The sequence below is a fragment of the Hyaena hyaena genome, unplaced genomic scaffold (assembly GCF_003009895.1).
Source record: "Hyaena hyaena isolate Hyena2069 unplaced genomic scaffold, ASM300989v1 scaffold_80, whole genome shotgun sequence".
Lineage (NCBI taxonomy): Eukaryota > Metazoa > Chordata > Mammalia > Carnivora > Hyaenidae > Hyaena > Hyaena hyaena.
The window spans coordinates 2,178,537-2,194,274 of NW_024080712.1; the positions used below are offsets into that span (position 1 = coordinate 2,178,537).

At 47.3% G+C, this 15,738-nt stretch overlaps 1 protein-coding gene across 2 annotated transcripts; it reads left to right on the forward strand.

Moving 5' to 3' along the window:
• Positions 1-1,152: 1,152 nt before the first annotated feature.
• LOC120232894 lies at positions 1,153-12,027 on the forward strand. 2 transcript variants are annotated; one of them, XR_005528672.1, is made up of 4 exons: positions 1,153-1,608; positions 5,236-5,429; positions 8,274-8,351; positions 11,941-12,027. XR_005528672.1 is itself a non-coding variant. In XM_039233878.1 (3 exons), the coding sequence occupies exons 1-3, from the start codon at positions 1,544-1,546 to the stop codon at positions 5,670-5,672; spliced, it is 324 nt and encodes a 107-aa protein (XP_039089809.1). In that variant the 5' UTR covers positions 1,153-1,543; the 3' UTR covers positions 5,673-6,690. The 2 variants fall into 2 exon arrangements, 1 of the variants encoding a protein (XP_039089809.1); XM_039233878.1 differs by lacking the exons at positions 8,274-8,351; positions 11,941-12,027 and adding an exon at positions 5,608-6,690.
• The last annotated feature ends 3,711 nt before the right edge of the window (positions 12,028-15,738 follow it).

The window sequence follows — 15,738 nt, forward strand, 5'->3', positions numbered from 1 at the left end:
AACTTAGTACTCCCCAAATACAATTTAAATGAATATCTAAATGGCTAATGGTAAGTGCCCTTCTCACAGAAGTGCCCCGTTCAGAGATTTCGGGACAGAAAAAAAAAAAAAAAGTAATAACCTCCTCACTTTTTTTCTTATAGAACTAGGATTATAAACCGAGGGAGTAAAGAGGATTTATCTCAGAGCAGGGCTCGGCAAAGAGGCCTAAGTGTTGTGTTGTCTGGACAGGCCCGAGACAGCAGGTGAGCACTCGGTGCCTAGAAAACGTCATCTGAAGGAGATGGCAGAAGTAGAGGAGTGTGTTCATTACTCCGTCCACCTGCCTAGCATTGAAGGTCAGCTGGGGGCTGGTAAGAACACAGATCCACTCAGTGCCCAGTTACGTTTCCTATCCAGTGTCTGCTCGTGAAGCTCGGGTGTTTGGAGCTGAGAGAAATACGCAGAAAGCCTACTTTTAGATGAGAATCAGGGATCCAAAGACTCGTTCCATTCTATAAATGCCACCGACGTCCAGCTCTCAGGCGTGGGCGGTTTTCTCCGGAAACAAGTGGGCCCCGCCCGCCCTGAGCGCCTTCCCAGGACCCAGTTCCGCCACGAGAGGGAGAGCAGGAGGCGTGGACTAGTCTGCGCGGAACCAAAAGAGAGGGCCCGAGAACCCAAGGAGGGGCTATGCCGGAACGCCAGGAAATGCGCATGCGCGGCATGAACGTGGCCAATGTGGACCGCGGGGTGGTGCCTGTAGCGTGGGCGCAGGGCAGGGATTGGCCTTGACGTGAGAGCGCGGAAGGCCGGGAAAGGACGTGACCCAGCGTGAGGGGCGGGTCTGGAGCCGTGGGAAGAAGCGTCTGCGACTGCCTAGTCGGGAAGGGCGTGGCGTTAGGCCAGGGGCGTAACCTGAAAAGGCAGGGCTCAGTGAGTGAAGGGCTTGGCGTGGCCGCTTGTGAGGGCACTACAGAGTCGGTCCAGACTGCGGGAGGGGTGCGCTCAGGCAGACGGCAGAGGGATTACCAGAGAGGAAAGCAGGGACGTAGGCATAGGAGAAGGACGTGGGGGTCAGGGGAATGAGTGACCCGGAAGACAAGCATGTGACAAGTCCTGTGGAGAGGCGGGGCTGCCGAGTAGCGTACGGGACGCCAAGTACGTAACAGGAAGAAGGGCCGTGATGTAGGCGGAGCGTAAGGGCGTACCGTGAACGTGCGGGGAGCGAGACGTGTGTGAGGGCGTGACAAAGAAGATCCAGCTTGAAGGAGGGGTGGGCTTAGGCGTAGGACAGAGGCGGGGCCATGTTAGCGCGCAGGCGCGTGGCCGCGGCTGCAGGCCCACAGCGATGGCAGAGGGGTAGCCAGGGCAGGGAACAGGAGCGGACCGCGGCCCTGGGTGGATGGAGAGCTGGTTCGGGCTCCGACGCCGTGAGCGGGTCCAAGGCAGGACTTAAAGGGCTTTGTCGGAGACTTGGGCGGGGCGACGGGACGGGACGTGTTACGCGCAATGACGTGAACGGCGTGAGGGGCGTGGCGAGGCGTAACGGGACGTGGCCAAGATGGCCGCGCGCATGAGTCTCTCCGGCACCGAGTGGAAGGGGTCCGCGCTCCGCGAAATGTTCGGGTAAGGTCGGGCGGCGATTGGAGCATGGTGGGTAGGGGGTACATATCGCCCTGCTAGAGACAACAGGCACCCTTCCTCTCAGGACTACGCTCTGCGATGGGCCCTGGAGCTGCGACAAGCTGCTGGTTCCGCGAGGATGGCCGCAGGCCCGCCGGGGCTTTTCTGTAAAATGCAGAGGAGGAGACCGGGAATCGCCTTTTCCCTACTCTAACCCTGTTTCTCCACTGTGAGAGTCTTAATCTACACCCTATTAGAGTTCTGTCCACTTAACGGTAGAACTACTGTCTCAGAGACTTTGAGAGATGGGGGTTGCAGTTCCAGAAATCGAGGCGCAGTCATTTGGGATTCACTCACATCTGCATTGTTGTTCTTTACCCTGATCATGCTAGAAGCTAAGGACAGATTCGCGACCACCGCCGAGGCAGGGAATCAGCAGCATAGCTGTGCCATGTGGACCTATCTGACTCTTCTCTACACAGTTGTCTCTTTTTTCTTTTGTGCCCTGCCCCGGATCTGGAGAGGCAAGAACCTACAAAATACAAACGTTTGTTGATGTGTCTGATTCTTTGTGGCATGAGTTAAAAGCTACTATTTGAGGCTACTGGAAACTCATTATTAGTGTGATTTCTTCTCAAGCTTGGGAAACGTGCAACATCGAAGGTGTGTACGTTTTAATTTGGGAAGCATTCATTCATTCTCAGCCCCAGAAAGTCACTTTACGTTCTGCTTCCCCTTTGTCCTTAACTGTGAATCTGGTCATCTCTTACTATGTGTTATGGAGTCCATGTATCTGTCCCCGCTCCCCTCCCCCCCTCATCCATAAGTTGAAGCCCTAGCACCCAGTGGACTGGTATTAGGAGATGGGGCCTTTGTGAGGTAATTAGGATTGGATTAGGTTATGAGGTTTACACCTCCATGATAGGATTAGGGTTCTTATCAGAAAAGAGAGTCCAGAGCTTGTTCTCTCTTCAGCATGTAAGGACACAGAAGATAGCTGTCTACAAGCTAGAAGCAGGTTCTCACCAGGAACTGATTGGTCAGAACCTTGAATTTGGATTCCCAGTGCCTAGAACTGTGGGAAATAAGTGTCTTTTGTGTAAGCGACTCAGTCTATGGTATTTTGGTCTAGCAGCCCAAGCTAAGACACTATGCATTTTCGTTTCCTGACTTCAGTGTGTTCATTGGCAAAGTGATGCATGTAACACAATGCAGAGCATGAGGTTGCAAGACTAGCTGTTTTTCACACTTCACTTGACAGTACTTTTCCTGGCACATGGTTTGTGTATGCTTACAAAGGGTTTTGCCTGGAGCCCTCATTTGTTCTTTTCAGGGTAGTTAACAGGAAGTAACTCTGCCTCCTGCTTTCACTGGACACAGATCAGGAGTGATGTCTTTTTGTCTCCTTCTTTTTGGGCGTAGCCTTCTTTCCTCTAGCCCAGATCTGGCAAAGTTGATTCAGCAATATAGGGGAGAAGAGCTAGTTCACAACCAATTAATAGTGATGTACATGCAGAGAGGAGATTAAAATCAACGTCTGCCTTCTTGGTCAGCATTGCCAGGGGTCATTATGTGCTTTCTTCTACGTAACACTCTTCCCAGAAAGATGGTATGCAGAAGTAAAGTAGCAGTCTGTAAGTGACACATGCCTTTAGTGCCCTTTCAGTTTCTCTGTTCATGACATTGGGCACCTCTCCTCCCCGTCCATTGCCAGACAGTTGAGAGGCCGCTAAAAGGCTGAAGGCAGAACCTGAGCAGTCCCGGTTTCCCTTCCAGTATGATGTGCATTTCAGGAGGCTCCGAGCAGGAGAAACGAACTGCACGCCGGGAAGGTAGAGTTCGTGCCTTGTCCGGCTTTGCACCCCGGCACCCAGCATGGTGGCTGGAACACAGGAAATGACGATGGATGTTGACCTGATGGCAGAACTCCCATCCCTGTGAGACCAGCTTCGGTTCATACTTAGGTAATTTCCTCCTTCAGATCGGGCAGAACTTCGGGGGCCTTCAGGTCCTACGGGTAGGGCTATGGGGCCTTTCCCTTAAATGACAGCCATTTGAAAGTGTTTCAGGAGTGTAAATGCCCCCACAAACGGGTGATGGTGGCATCTAGGAAAAGGAAAACCCTTCGTACTGTCTGAGAACATGCTGGCAATCACTTCACAGCTTGCGGCTTCTGAAGTTAAGATCCACACCTTTTCCGTCGCCAAGGAAGTGCGGCCAGGTCACTGCGTGGCCATCAGGTGCCAGACATGAAGAGATGCGGCTGTGAGAGAGACAGACACGGTCCCTACCGCCACGGGGCTCCGTTGCCAGGAAGATGGCGTCCTAAAGTACATTCCTGATCGGGTATCCGACTGCAGGAAGCACCGTGAGGGAGGCCCCGTGGTGAGGGCCCGGGCAGGGGAGGCTCCTAGGAAGTGATGCTGGGGTGGAACACCTGGAGACAGAGGGGAATGAACCAGGCGGGGATGGAGGGAGCGTGCTCCAGGGAAGGAGGAGCATCTGCACCGGCCCTGTGGCCAGAGGGAGCCCAGAGGGAGCGTGGGGAGCGGGAAGAGCCGGCATCCGGGTGGCTGGTGCCCAGGCAGGAGCAGGCACTGGACATGGGGCGGCGGGGGCACAGCGCCACGCAGCCAAGCGTCACTCATGGTTGCTCAGATGGCGTCTCCAATAACTGCCAGAATGCATCTCGAGTAATCACTGCAAACACTCTGAAATCTATGCTGGAGTGAGTATGTAACCAAGAAAAAAAAAAAAAGGTTCGTTTCTGACCTTGTTTGCCTACTTGGTATAGGGTTAGGAGTTTTCAAGAAAAATGGGTGAGGCGTTATGGGGCTGGGGGAGGCAGGAAAGAGGCAGTGAAAATTAATATCGTAATTTCTGAACCCTTATGGGAAGCATGGTCTTCGGGGACTTTGACTAGGAGCATGTGAGGGGAAGAGAGGTCATCAGTGCAGTCAGAAATGAATATTCACATCGAATCTACTTGCAGATTAGTTCAGGATTAACCTCCTTTCCCCCATGATTGAGGAATATACTGTTACGCATAAAACTGGCAAAGAGTCACAGAGCATTTAAGCCTAGATTTCAAAACTGCGCCTGACTATTTTGACAGGATGTATCCTTGCTCTTTTTTTTTTTTAAAAGCAATCCACATACAGATCGATGTTGTTGTTTTTTTTTTTAATCTATTTATCCAATTTTTTACTCAGGCCGTCTGGAAGGAGCATTAATCTTTGGAGCACTAATTTATATATAACTTCTTATATATAAATACCATGCTGGATATCCAACTTGATTTTCAGGGAATGAATGTTTTTCTGTTTGTTTGAAGAAACTACTGTAAACGGTCTTTTCATTCTTGTGGGTAAAGAAAAAATGGTTTCTCTGGATCTCTAATATTTGCCAACCCTAAAGGAAAGGCAGGGCTCCTGAGTCAGTCATCCAGATCCTGCCAATGAAGTGACGAATGAATTTGAGGAAGAGGAGTGGATTAGCTCTTGACTCATTCCCCCTTCACCCCTCCCCGCCATGTGTGTTCATAGTCCGAATGTTGTTGTCCTACTCAGCTTCCGATGATGGTCACCCTCAGTCGTTCACAGCTTCACCCCCTCTGTTTCGTCCCTGCAGGTTGCTGGCTTCCTGCACATTACTGGGGCCTGATCGAGATTTCAGGCTAAGCATGGTGGTGATGAGTAGCCTGAGGGCCATTCTGCAGGCCTCTCCATGCAGGTCACCGTGGAGAAGATTCCAGATCCCCAGCTTCCTGCCGGCGCGGCCCTGCAGCCTCTACACCTGCACGTACAAAGCCCGGAACCGAGCCTGTGAGTACCCGCTGCCTTCGAGAGAGAGCGAAAGGCTGCTTTGCTGGCCATCACGTGTGTGCTGCTTCTCCACGTGCTGTCGGGGGCTTCCAGAGCAGGTTCTGTGCCTTAACCGTGCGAACAGCAACTTGTTTCTCTCTTTGTCTCTCAAGTAAATGTGGAAATTCTTCTCCCCCAGGGTTCTTGAGATGTAGTTGCCGCATAACGTCGTGTAAGTCGAAGGCATGGGGTGTGATGACCTGATACACGTAGGGTGCAAAACCGTCATAAGGGTCGGAGAGTGCTCTTCTCGACTCATTTGAACATGTTAGAAGGATGCCGTGCGGAAATAGGACGCGGGAGCTGTCCCGGTTTCGGGTGCTTTGGAACCTGTTCTGTGCTGTTCTTGTGGGCACTGGTCGTCTTACTAACGCCGAGCCACAGACCGAGAATTCTTTCCGCGAACCTTAACGCTCTGCAAGTTGCATCTTGGTGTTCGCAAGCAGGCCACTGGCTTCGCGCTCTGGAATGTTCTTTCCCGAGTCACAGAATGCCGAGTTGATTCCAGCTGACCAGCTTGCCAGTGTGCGCTGTGCTGTCAGTACGGCATCTGGGGAGGCAGCGGACGGTCTCTCCGGAACCCTCTCGCGTCCCGTTCTTCTCCTGAGGCACCAGCTACCTGTCATCCCCGCGGCGCAGGGCTTGTCCGCGAGCCACTACTGCCGTGGGGGATGGGCCATTCTGTGTTGTTGCAGGTCAAGTGTGCACTATAGCTGTTGAGTGACATTCTAGATATCCCAAGGGACAAAGTCACCCTGGTAAAGAACCACGTAGTTTATAGGAGGAGGTTAATACATGTGTTGATGGAGAGATGTGTTTAATGAAACGGCTACGTACGTTTTATATATTTCCCACCATTCTCCATGAATTAACGCAGAGTTTCAAATGTTGCCTTGCCTCAAAATTTCAGGTTTCTTAACCTTTCCTCTGCAGGTTTCCTTTCTTTGATCGTAAATTGCACATAAGAAATAAGTTCATTAGTGATGCCGATCTAGCTAAATGCTGCATTGCCTTGTAACTGCTTCGTAAATATATTTTTATTTTTATTTTATTTTGTTCCCTCCAGCTTTGACTGTTCTCATTAGAATAAAGTGGCTGGAGTCTTAAATTTCTGGTTGCTGGGTATAGCCTCCTACTAGTAGACACACATCCTACTCAGACTGGGTTATTCTCTACATTTGCATTTTGTGGTCTGAAGCTTAAATTGAAAAAAAAAAAAAGCGTATAGTCATAATTTCTCTAGTTATTAAAGTTCGTGTGAATGTGGGGGTTTTCCTTAATTTTTGTTTTTGTTTACAGACAGATGAAATTTAAAGGTATAAAATTCAACATACTGATGTCTTTAAGATGGTGTGTTTATTTTAGTATTGACAGACTGACACCCCTCCCCGCCCCCCCCAGGAACTGAGGGCTTTAGTCTCCTGTGCTGATTACTGCACGTGTATGCCGTGGTTACCTGGGCTCAACATCAGAGTGCCTTTCATAGCCCTCGTGCTTGAGTAGACAACTTGTGGTTCTGTGATCATCCATAACAGTGTCATATGGGAGGGGGCTTGTCCCCATGTACCTGTCACTATGCTAAGCCCTCGGCCTACTAGGATGATCTTCAATCACATGAGGAAATCGCACAGCTCAGGAAAAAGGACGGGAACAGGGCACATGAGAAAAAACCAACGAACGTGTAGAATACCAATGTCCAGTAGATAAATAACACAAGCCACAAATGCGAGCCATGTAATTCAAGTAATATGATGCTTTCTAATAAAAACACTTAAAAGAAGAACAAATAGTATGTCAATTATATCTCAGTAAAACTGAAAGAAAAACCGATTTGTTCATTTGTGAAATTCTATACAGGAAATACACAGATGAAATATACAGGTGAAATTAATTTGACTAAAATATTTAACCCAGTATACCGAAAACATTATCACTCTAACCTGTAATTGATGTAAAAGTCATTGAGATAGTTTGCATTCGCCATTTTGTACTAAATCTTCAAAGCTGAGTGGGTGTTTTACATTCATAGTGTATCTCACTTTGAATGACCAAGGGGACTAGCATGGCAAGGTTCTGGAATAGTAGGGCAAGACCAGAGTTTGGGAAGAATGAGGAGAAAGGAAATTAGGTGGCGGAGGTGGCATCCTAATAGGAAAACCTTGACCCTGGACACAGAAAGTAGGACCTGACCTACAGCTTTAACACAGGAACGGCATGTTGGTGGTAATTTAGGGAAACTAGTAGATGGCAAAACATGGTAGAGGGTGTTGAGACCAAAAGATATGTATGAAGTCCAGGGTGTAGGGGCCTGAACTCAACTGTTGGTCATGGGCAAGGTAAAGAAGAGATAAACCTGAAAGATCCTTTAAAAAAAAATGTGATCAGAAGTAGGCTTAAAGATAAAGATAAAATAGGCTTGAAGATAAAAGAGGACTGGAACCTTCCCAACAGTGTTCTTTATCTTCTATGTGTAGTGAACAAGCAGTGGTTAAGAGAGACTTCAGTTCTTCTTGTGGCTTATACAACACTGAAGGAGGCAGCTAATTTAGCACATATGCATATAATCACCATTACACGTGTGTAGTAAGTGTTTTGAAGGAAAAGATCAGAATGCTGTGATTTAAAAAAAAAAAAAGAGGGGGGTCATATAATAAGGGATAGAGAGGTGAGGAGGTGACATTGTTTTGGAGAGATGACAAGCCAGTAACAGGAGCCAGCCCTTAGCTGAATGAGGGGAGATTGTTTTCTGAGGAGGAGGAGCAGGCACTGAAGGACTGAGCTAGGAATGTGCTTTCTGTGTTTCAGGAGGTGAAAGAGGGACACTCCTGAGGCCGGAGACACGGTGGTACAAGCACAAAATCAGTCAAAGCCAAGACTAGACCTGTAAGTAAGAACTAAAACTGAGCACATTTTCTCTGTGGGATCTAAAGGGACTTCGTTGCTCGTCAGCGATATATTCGTGACACCTTCATGATGACAATAATAAAATTGTCACCCAAAGAAATCACCAGAGCAGGCAGCATTTATACTGTTTAGACAAACAATAAGTCTGTGGGGAATTGGCAGGACCAAGAAGATGTATTATTCAGGAGCTTCAACTAGTAAGAAATTCTGCAGAGGATTTGGGCTGGCGCAGTAAATCAGTAACAGTAGCACGGCTTGCTCTACAGCCTTCGTGGCTGTTTCCTGTCTCTGGTGATAAGGGTGTCATTACCTCCTCACGCAGGGAGTGTACCTTTCACATGGGAGATTTATTTCCGGGTTTCTGGAGGCAAAGGGGGTTCCGAGTGTCCTTGCACTGGCTATTTCTTAAGTAACTTAATTTAAAATAATACGCCCAAGTGGCACATTTGGGGGTGGTCTGCCCTTGGCAGGAAGAAGTACCAAAAATGTGGATTTACCCTTCACAGCCATTTATTTTGCAAAACAAACCCTTGGGAAAAGCTGGCTTTGCTAAGTCAACAGTAGCAAAAGGCCCCTATTGGGGGTATGGTCTAGGTTCCCAAAGGAGGAGGTTGTGCGGGAAGGAACCTTCCAGAAGCTGAACTTGTGACATGAAGGGCATCAGTTGATAGGAGCATCACGGTCATAAAAGAGCAATGAAGGGGTAGACCTGGGATTTGGGGGCCGGTGTTCACATGGGTGAGAGTAGATTCTGGGCATTTCCTCAGTAGAGTGGGGGACGAGTCAGGGTGAAAGGAGGGATTGTCTTTTGGGGATCTGCTTGTTAGTCCCCTTCTTGCCTGGGCTTTACCGGAGACCCTCATGAACTGGTTTTGAAGAGTGTGGATTCTCAACTCCTCGACCACAGTCTGCGTATCTCAGAGGGGAAGGTGCGGCTGAGTCTCTCGGTGCCAGGCATCCTACAACCGAATCAGGGCTGCTTACTGGTGTTACAAGGTGGGGGAGGGATAGTAAAGTTTCCCCCAAACTGAGAAGGCACTGTGAGACCAGAAAATGAAACAGGCCATTCCGTACAGTTACAGAGTTCTGTTTGGAGTAACTTAGTGCAGAGTATCGGGCTGGTGACGGTCCAGACCAGGCATAGCTATTCTCTGCAAAGTCTTGACCTTGGTCCACAGATTTTACAGAGCGAGGGAACTCTTGGGGGACAGTGTAGGGGTCGGAGGGTTCACATGTGTTTCAAAGGGTTTGCATGCACCTAATTGGCAGCTAACATCTTTCAGACCTGGTGGCATCATCTCGTGAGTCAGGAAGCGGGGAGAGACTCTGTTATCTCTAAGTGATTCGTGGGAGGTGAAAATAACCTCCCCACATTCCGGCCTTGGCTGGCATGTCTAAGGTATGAATATTAATCTCTGAGGGGCCCAGAACACGTAGTCCCAGGAGAGGTCAGTGAACAAGATGGAGGGCCAAAGATGGAGTCAGTATTGTCAGTACTCCTACAAGTTGCTTTCTAATTCACATTTTAATTAGATTATTGTATAAATATTTTACCAGGCAAATGCATTTTCTGTTTTAGGCTTTCGAAACAAAATTCCAGAGATAAGATGGTGCTGCTTTGTAGGAAGAAGTAGTAAAAACAAGAGTACCCTGAACTTGCAGAGACCACAGTTTCTCAACTTTATTGACATTTGAAGTCTTAGAATTCTGGGCATTATAGGGTTTCAAAAGCTGCATGCCTGGCCTTTATCCACTAGATGTCAGTAGCACTCTTCCAATTGTGACAACCAAAAGTGTCTCCAGACATTGCCAGGTGTCTTCTAGGACAGCACCATTCCGTGTTGACAAACCCTGCTCTACTCTCAGGAGAGCTCTCCATGTCATTTTTGTGCCCCCTACCACCACCAAAAAACTCCCAAAGCCCCATAAGGCTAGGATTTTGAATTTATAGATTTTAACAGATACCCACGCAGAAAAAATATCTTCTTTGTAAAGGTAACTAGAGGCAAGTGTCTGGGTCTTTTTTTTTTTTAATGAAAACAGGTGTCTGTGAACCTGCTATACACACGGTGGGTTGACTGAGTGGCAGCTACCTTACCACTTTCTCAGATCCTTAGGCTCATTCTTAGTAGTGGGGTGAGGCTCAGAGGGTCATTGGTAATGATTGATCTTGATTCACATTTCTTCTGGTTTTCCTAGTAGTCTTGGTTCCACCCGTCCGTGGTGCTTCTAAAGGGCACAGAACTGGAGCACCCCAAATTATGCACATAGTTCTAGCCATCATGCATGGATGTCTCAGCAGCTCTGTGTTACAGGAAGTCCACTGAGATTTATCAGAGACTTACCATGAAGACCTGGTATTTGACTCTTTAGAAAAGTCATCATCAGGGTTGTGTTGTGTCTGTGTGAGACAAATTGTACATATACACCTTTATATAGAATGAATCAGGGGGCCGCCAGGGGGAGCTCTCCTGCCCAGTTGCAGACCCAGTTGGAAAAGATAAACCTTGCGCCTGGATACTACTTTAACTACTACTTTACTATACCAGCCTGAGGAAAGATCTCTCTTCTGCCCTAACAACAGCCCAGACAGTGAGCAACACTCACAACTCAGCCAATGAGAAGCCACTGTACATCTAGTTCCTAGTTTATTCCAATGGACTTTTTGTTTATAACAGCCTTCCCAATTTCCTTTCCTCTATAAAAAAGCATCGCCCTCCTTTGTTCTCTAGACTTGTCTATGGTTTTAGCCATAGCTTGCCCCAGATTGTAATTCTCTGCTATTCTCAAAAAAACACCATTTTTTCGCTGGTAAAATGACTGACAGTGTTATCCGTAAAGTTAACACACCTCAGACTAAGAAGAAATTACTCCTTTTCCATCCCAGATTCATCAGTACCTTCTGTAATCGTCAGACTCATGAGTGCCAAAACCCTAGACTGTTGACCCCATCCTGGTTGGAAGCCTGTAATATTGCATTGTGTCAATAATCCAGAGAGCTTCAAAACTGCAAGCTAAGTTACAGGTGCAAGCCACACAAGTCTACTTCTGCCAGCCAAGCGATTAAAAACTTACAATGTTTGGTTCAACATTTGCTTTCCAAAAATTCTTCCTCCTCTTCCCCCATTTCCTTTTCTGGAAATAACTCATTATTGAAAATGTCATTGATTTGTATTTGTATGTAAACCTGGTTTGGCAAGTGGGGCTCAGAAAATTATCAATAATGAAAGAAGCTCATTTGAGATACCTCCTTCCACGTGGTGCTAATCTGCACGCGCCTTACTGTTCTCACAAGAGCGGGGGGCACATGGTTCGGGTGAAATTGGCGGGTGGACCGAGGCTCTCGCATCTGACAGAGCAGCGGGAGGCTGTGCCCGTGCAAGGTGCCCTCTGACCTGCTTTGTCCTCTGCCTTAGTCAGCCCTTCAGCCCTGCCCCCGCCCCCTCTCCTCCCCGGTGGCTAAGATGTCGAGTCCACGGGCCTCGAACACTCCCCACCACTGGAATTGCCTCACGCGTGGTCCCAGACGCTGGCCGTCTCGACATAGCCCCGGTGTGCTTTCTCCTAGTGCACCCGCTCTGGGAGAGCGTGGACCTGGTCCCGGCGGGCGAGCGCCAGTCGCCCATCAACATCCGGTGGAGGGACAGTATCTATGATCCGGCCCTAAAACCGCTCACCATCTCTTACGACCCGACCACCTGCCTCCATGTCTGGAATAACGGGTACTCCTTCCTCGTGGAATTCGAAGTTTCTACAGATAAGTCAGGTGAGGGTCGGACTGGGGGGTCTTGTCTGGAGTTAAGGGGACAGTTTGATGTGAGCACAGGCCACACCACACTGCCTCCGTGGGACTGTGGACCTCTTTCAGAGGTGGCATGGGACTCGGCGCACTTCTCTTTTTCTTCAATGTGGTAAAATACGTGTAACGTGACATTTGTCATCTTGACCGTTTTTTAGTATACAGTTCGCTAGTGTTGAGTACATTCACACTGGCATGCAACCAGCGCTACCGTTCATCTCCGTAACGTGTCATTTTGCACAGTTGGAACTATACCACTTAAACAGTGATTCCCCATTTTCCCCTTCCCTCAGCTCCTGGCTAGGACCGTTTTACTCTGTCTCTGTGAATTTGACTACTGGGTATCTCCTGTAAGTGGGATCGTGCAGTGTTTGTCTTTTTTACAACTGGCTGATTTCAATTAGCATACTGTCGTTTAGGCTCACTCGCATTGCAGCATGTGTCAGAGTTTCCTTCTTTTTAAGACTGAATAATATTCCATCATACGTATAGACAGTTTATCTGTTCACTTGTCTGAAGACACTTGAGTTGCAACCACCTTTTGCCTTTTGTGAATAATGCTGCTATGGACGCGAGTGTGCAGATACCTTCTGAGAAGTCGTTTTCAATTCTTTTGGGTATAAACCCAAAAGTGGAATTGCTGGGTGAGTGTATGAGCAGGGTCCATTTCCATTCTTAGGCATGTTTCCTTCTACTGGCCTGAATGGTATTTAATGTATAGATAGGTAGATAGCTAAGTTTTATATTTGAAATTTTATTTAAGGTTATATATATATGAAGAGTGCCTGGGAGGCTCACTCATTTAAGCGTCTGACTTTGGTTCAGGTCATGATCTCACAGTTCACGGGTTTGAGCCCCGTATCAGGCTCTGTAATGACAGCTCAGAGCCTACAGCTCGTTTCAGAATCTGTGTTTCCCTCTCTTCCCCTCCCCTGCTCACGCTCTGACTCTCTCTCTCTCAAAAATAAACATAAAAAAAATAAAATTATTTATTTGAAGTTGTTTTTATTTGAAATTACATATATTGTACTTTTTTTATTTGAAATTTGCAATTTGTGTTTGTTGAATATATGCCAGCCTTTCTCCGCTTGCTGACTTTATAGACAGCTTCTATATTAAATAGGAATACTACTTAGCCAGATTTTAAATGGTAACATTGCAGTGCAGAGCAAAAGGATTGTCAGGCAGGAAAAAGGCATTTTATATTTTTAGTCCCCCAATAAGAAGTGTGTATTTTGTCACCCACTGGTTTATTTGTCCCTTATTTACTGAGTGCCAACTGTGTGCCAGCCATGGCACCAAGTGCTGGGAATACTAACTACATTCTTGACCTGCCAGCGGCCAAAATCTAGTGAGAAGAGCACACACGAAATTAGAATTTTAAAGCAAGTGTGATTTGAGAAAGGGTTTTTTATAAGTGCTGTTAGACCGCGGATGAGGGTGTGATGGAGACTCCTCAGAAGAGTCTGCGATGATGTCGCTAAAGAGAGGTGTCAGTGCAAAATGAACAAACCTTTTAGAATTTCTTTAAAAAAAAAAAAAAAAGGAAGAGAGTTTTATTTGAGCTGAAATGAGGGAAGCTGCCTGGGATACACAATCTTCACAAAGAAGAAAGCGCTTCTGGTAAGGGATCATTTGGTGTAGGCTTCTCTATATTTTAGATTCATGAAAAGTTACAAATTTAAAAGAAGTTACAGATGATTAGACAAAGAACTTTTCAGGAAGTTGCAGGTCTTAACTTTCTAGTATATGCAGGGCTGTATGACTTTAATCTCATAAGAACTAGGGAGGTGTCTTATTACTGTTTCTGGTCTTTTGTGTTCAGAATGCACGTTTTTGATTATTTTCTTTGATGAAAGACATTGTACAATGTATGCTCAGGGCAGAAATAGAGCCCATCCTTTGAGGCTTTGCTGAGTCATTTTGACCTTGGTAAATGTTGAAAATTTCCTTTATCAGGACACTTATCTTGGGTATTGAAGGATGAACCGGAGTTTGTCAAGAGTATTGGAGACTAAGGGAAAATCATGTGCAAAAGCAGATGTTTAGAAAATGACCAAAAACAAAGTGGCCATAATGCAGAGTGTGCATTTTGGGAAGAGGCAGGAAGAACGATGATCACTGAAGCATAGGAGGGTAGACAGAAAATAGGTTCATCAGGTACTGGTTATTTTTTTATTATTTTATTTTTAAAGTTTATTTATTTTGAGAGAGAAAGTGGGGGAGTGACAGAGAAAGAGGGAGAGAGAATCCCAAGCAGTCCCCACGCCATCAGCACGGAGCCCAACGCAGGGCTTGAACCCACAAACCGTGAGATCATGACCGGAGCCAAAATCATGAGTCTGACGCTTAACCGACTGAGCCACCCAGGCGCCCCCAGATACTGGCTATTTTTACACAACAGAGTGACAGCATGGTTTCATTTAATTAGTCAGTTGCTTTATTTTTTGAGACCAACCCAGTTAGTAGTGCAGGTCCACCAAGTCAGATAAATCCAAGTGTGAGATGCTAGGAGCTTAAATGAAAGCTATAGCAGTTGAAGTAGAGAGAGAGCACAAGTTTTGAAAAACCATTTCTAAAATAAAATTGTCGTGAAGAGACTATGGAGGGGCACACATGAATTAGATCTTTCCACAGCACCAGCTGTGCTCAATTATAAAGCAGGGTTAACGTAATGAGAAGGCAGGTTCCAGACTCCAAACCCAGTGATATTTGAGCACGTGGTGAACTTGGCCTCTTACCCGCCACACAGAGCAGGACATAAACAAGGCACACGACAAACAAGATAACGCAGGCGGTAGGAAGTTCACGAGCCACCTCGAAGTCTGTCTGTGGGCGCACGACTGAGATGCGGCCTGGGTTCGGGTCCGGGTCCGGGTCCGGGTCCGGGTCCGCCCTCGGCCCTCACCGCTTATTCTGTTCGAGCAGTGGAGGCTCTCCGTTCCCTTCGGCCAGAGCCTTCGGCGGCAGCTGCCGTATGAGGGGCTCAGACACGGAGGGGTCGTGTCTGGGGAGCCCGACGCTTTGCTGCAAAAACCCTCCCCCTTTTCAAGGGACTTAATGAGTCTCGGACGTCCGCACACCTCCCCTGCTTCTGCTGCTTATCAGTTCTGGTGTGTTGTCAGCCGGTGCCGGTCTCGGTGATGGCTCCCGGTTGTTAGTACCCTTGACTGCTTGTATTCTTGCATTACGCGGGCCCCTGCTTGACACGAGTGACTCCATCTTACTCTCTACAAAAGGCAATAGGACTTGGAGATGGATGCCTTTTCAGGTGAGGAGAAAACAGTTAACCGCATCGTAGAGTTGCCTCACTTGGGAGGCTCGGGGGATGGCAATGACAGAAAGGTCATGAGTGATGGATGAGGAATAATGTGTAGGCAGTATAAGGAGCACATAAGGAAATAAACAACTTTTCCCCTAATTTAATTTTAAATGTTACGTTAAAAATAGAAGGAAATACATTTTGAGTGGTTATCCATCAAAGAAAAAACTGTGTCTTCGGCTCCCGTTTAGTTTCCATAGGGAGGATCTGCTTCTCTCAAGATAAGCACCTTTGCTGCCTTTGAT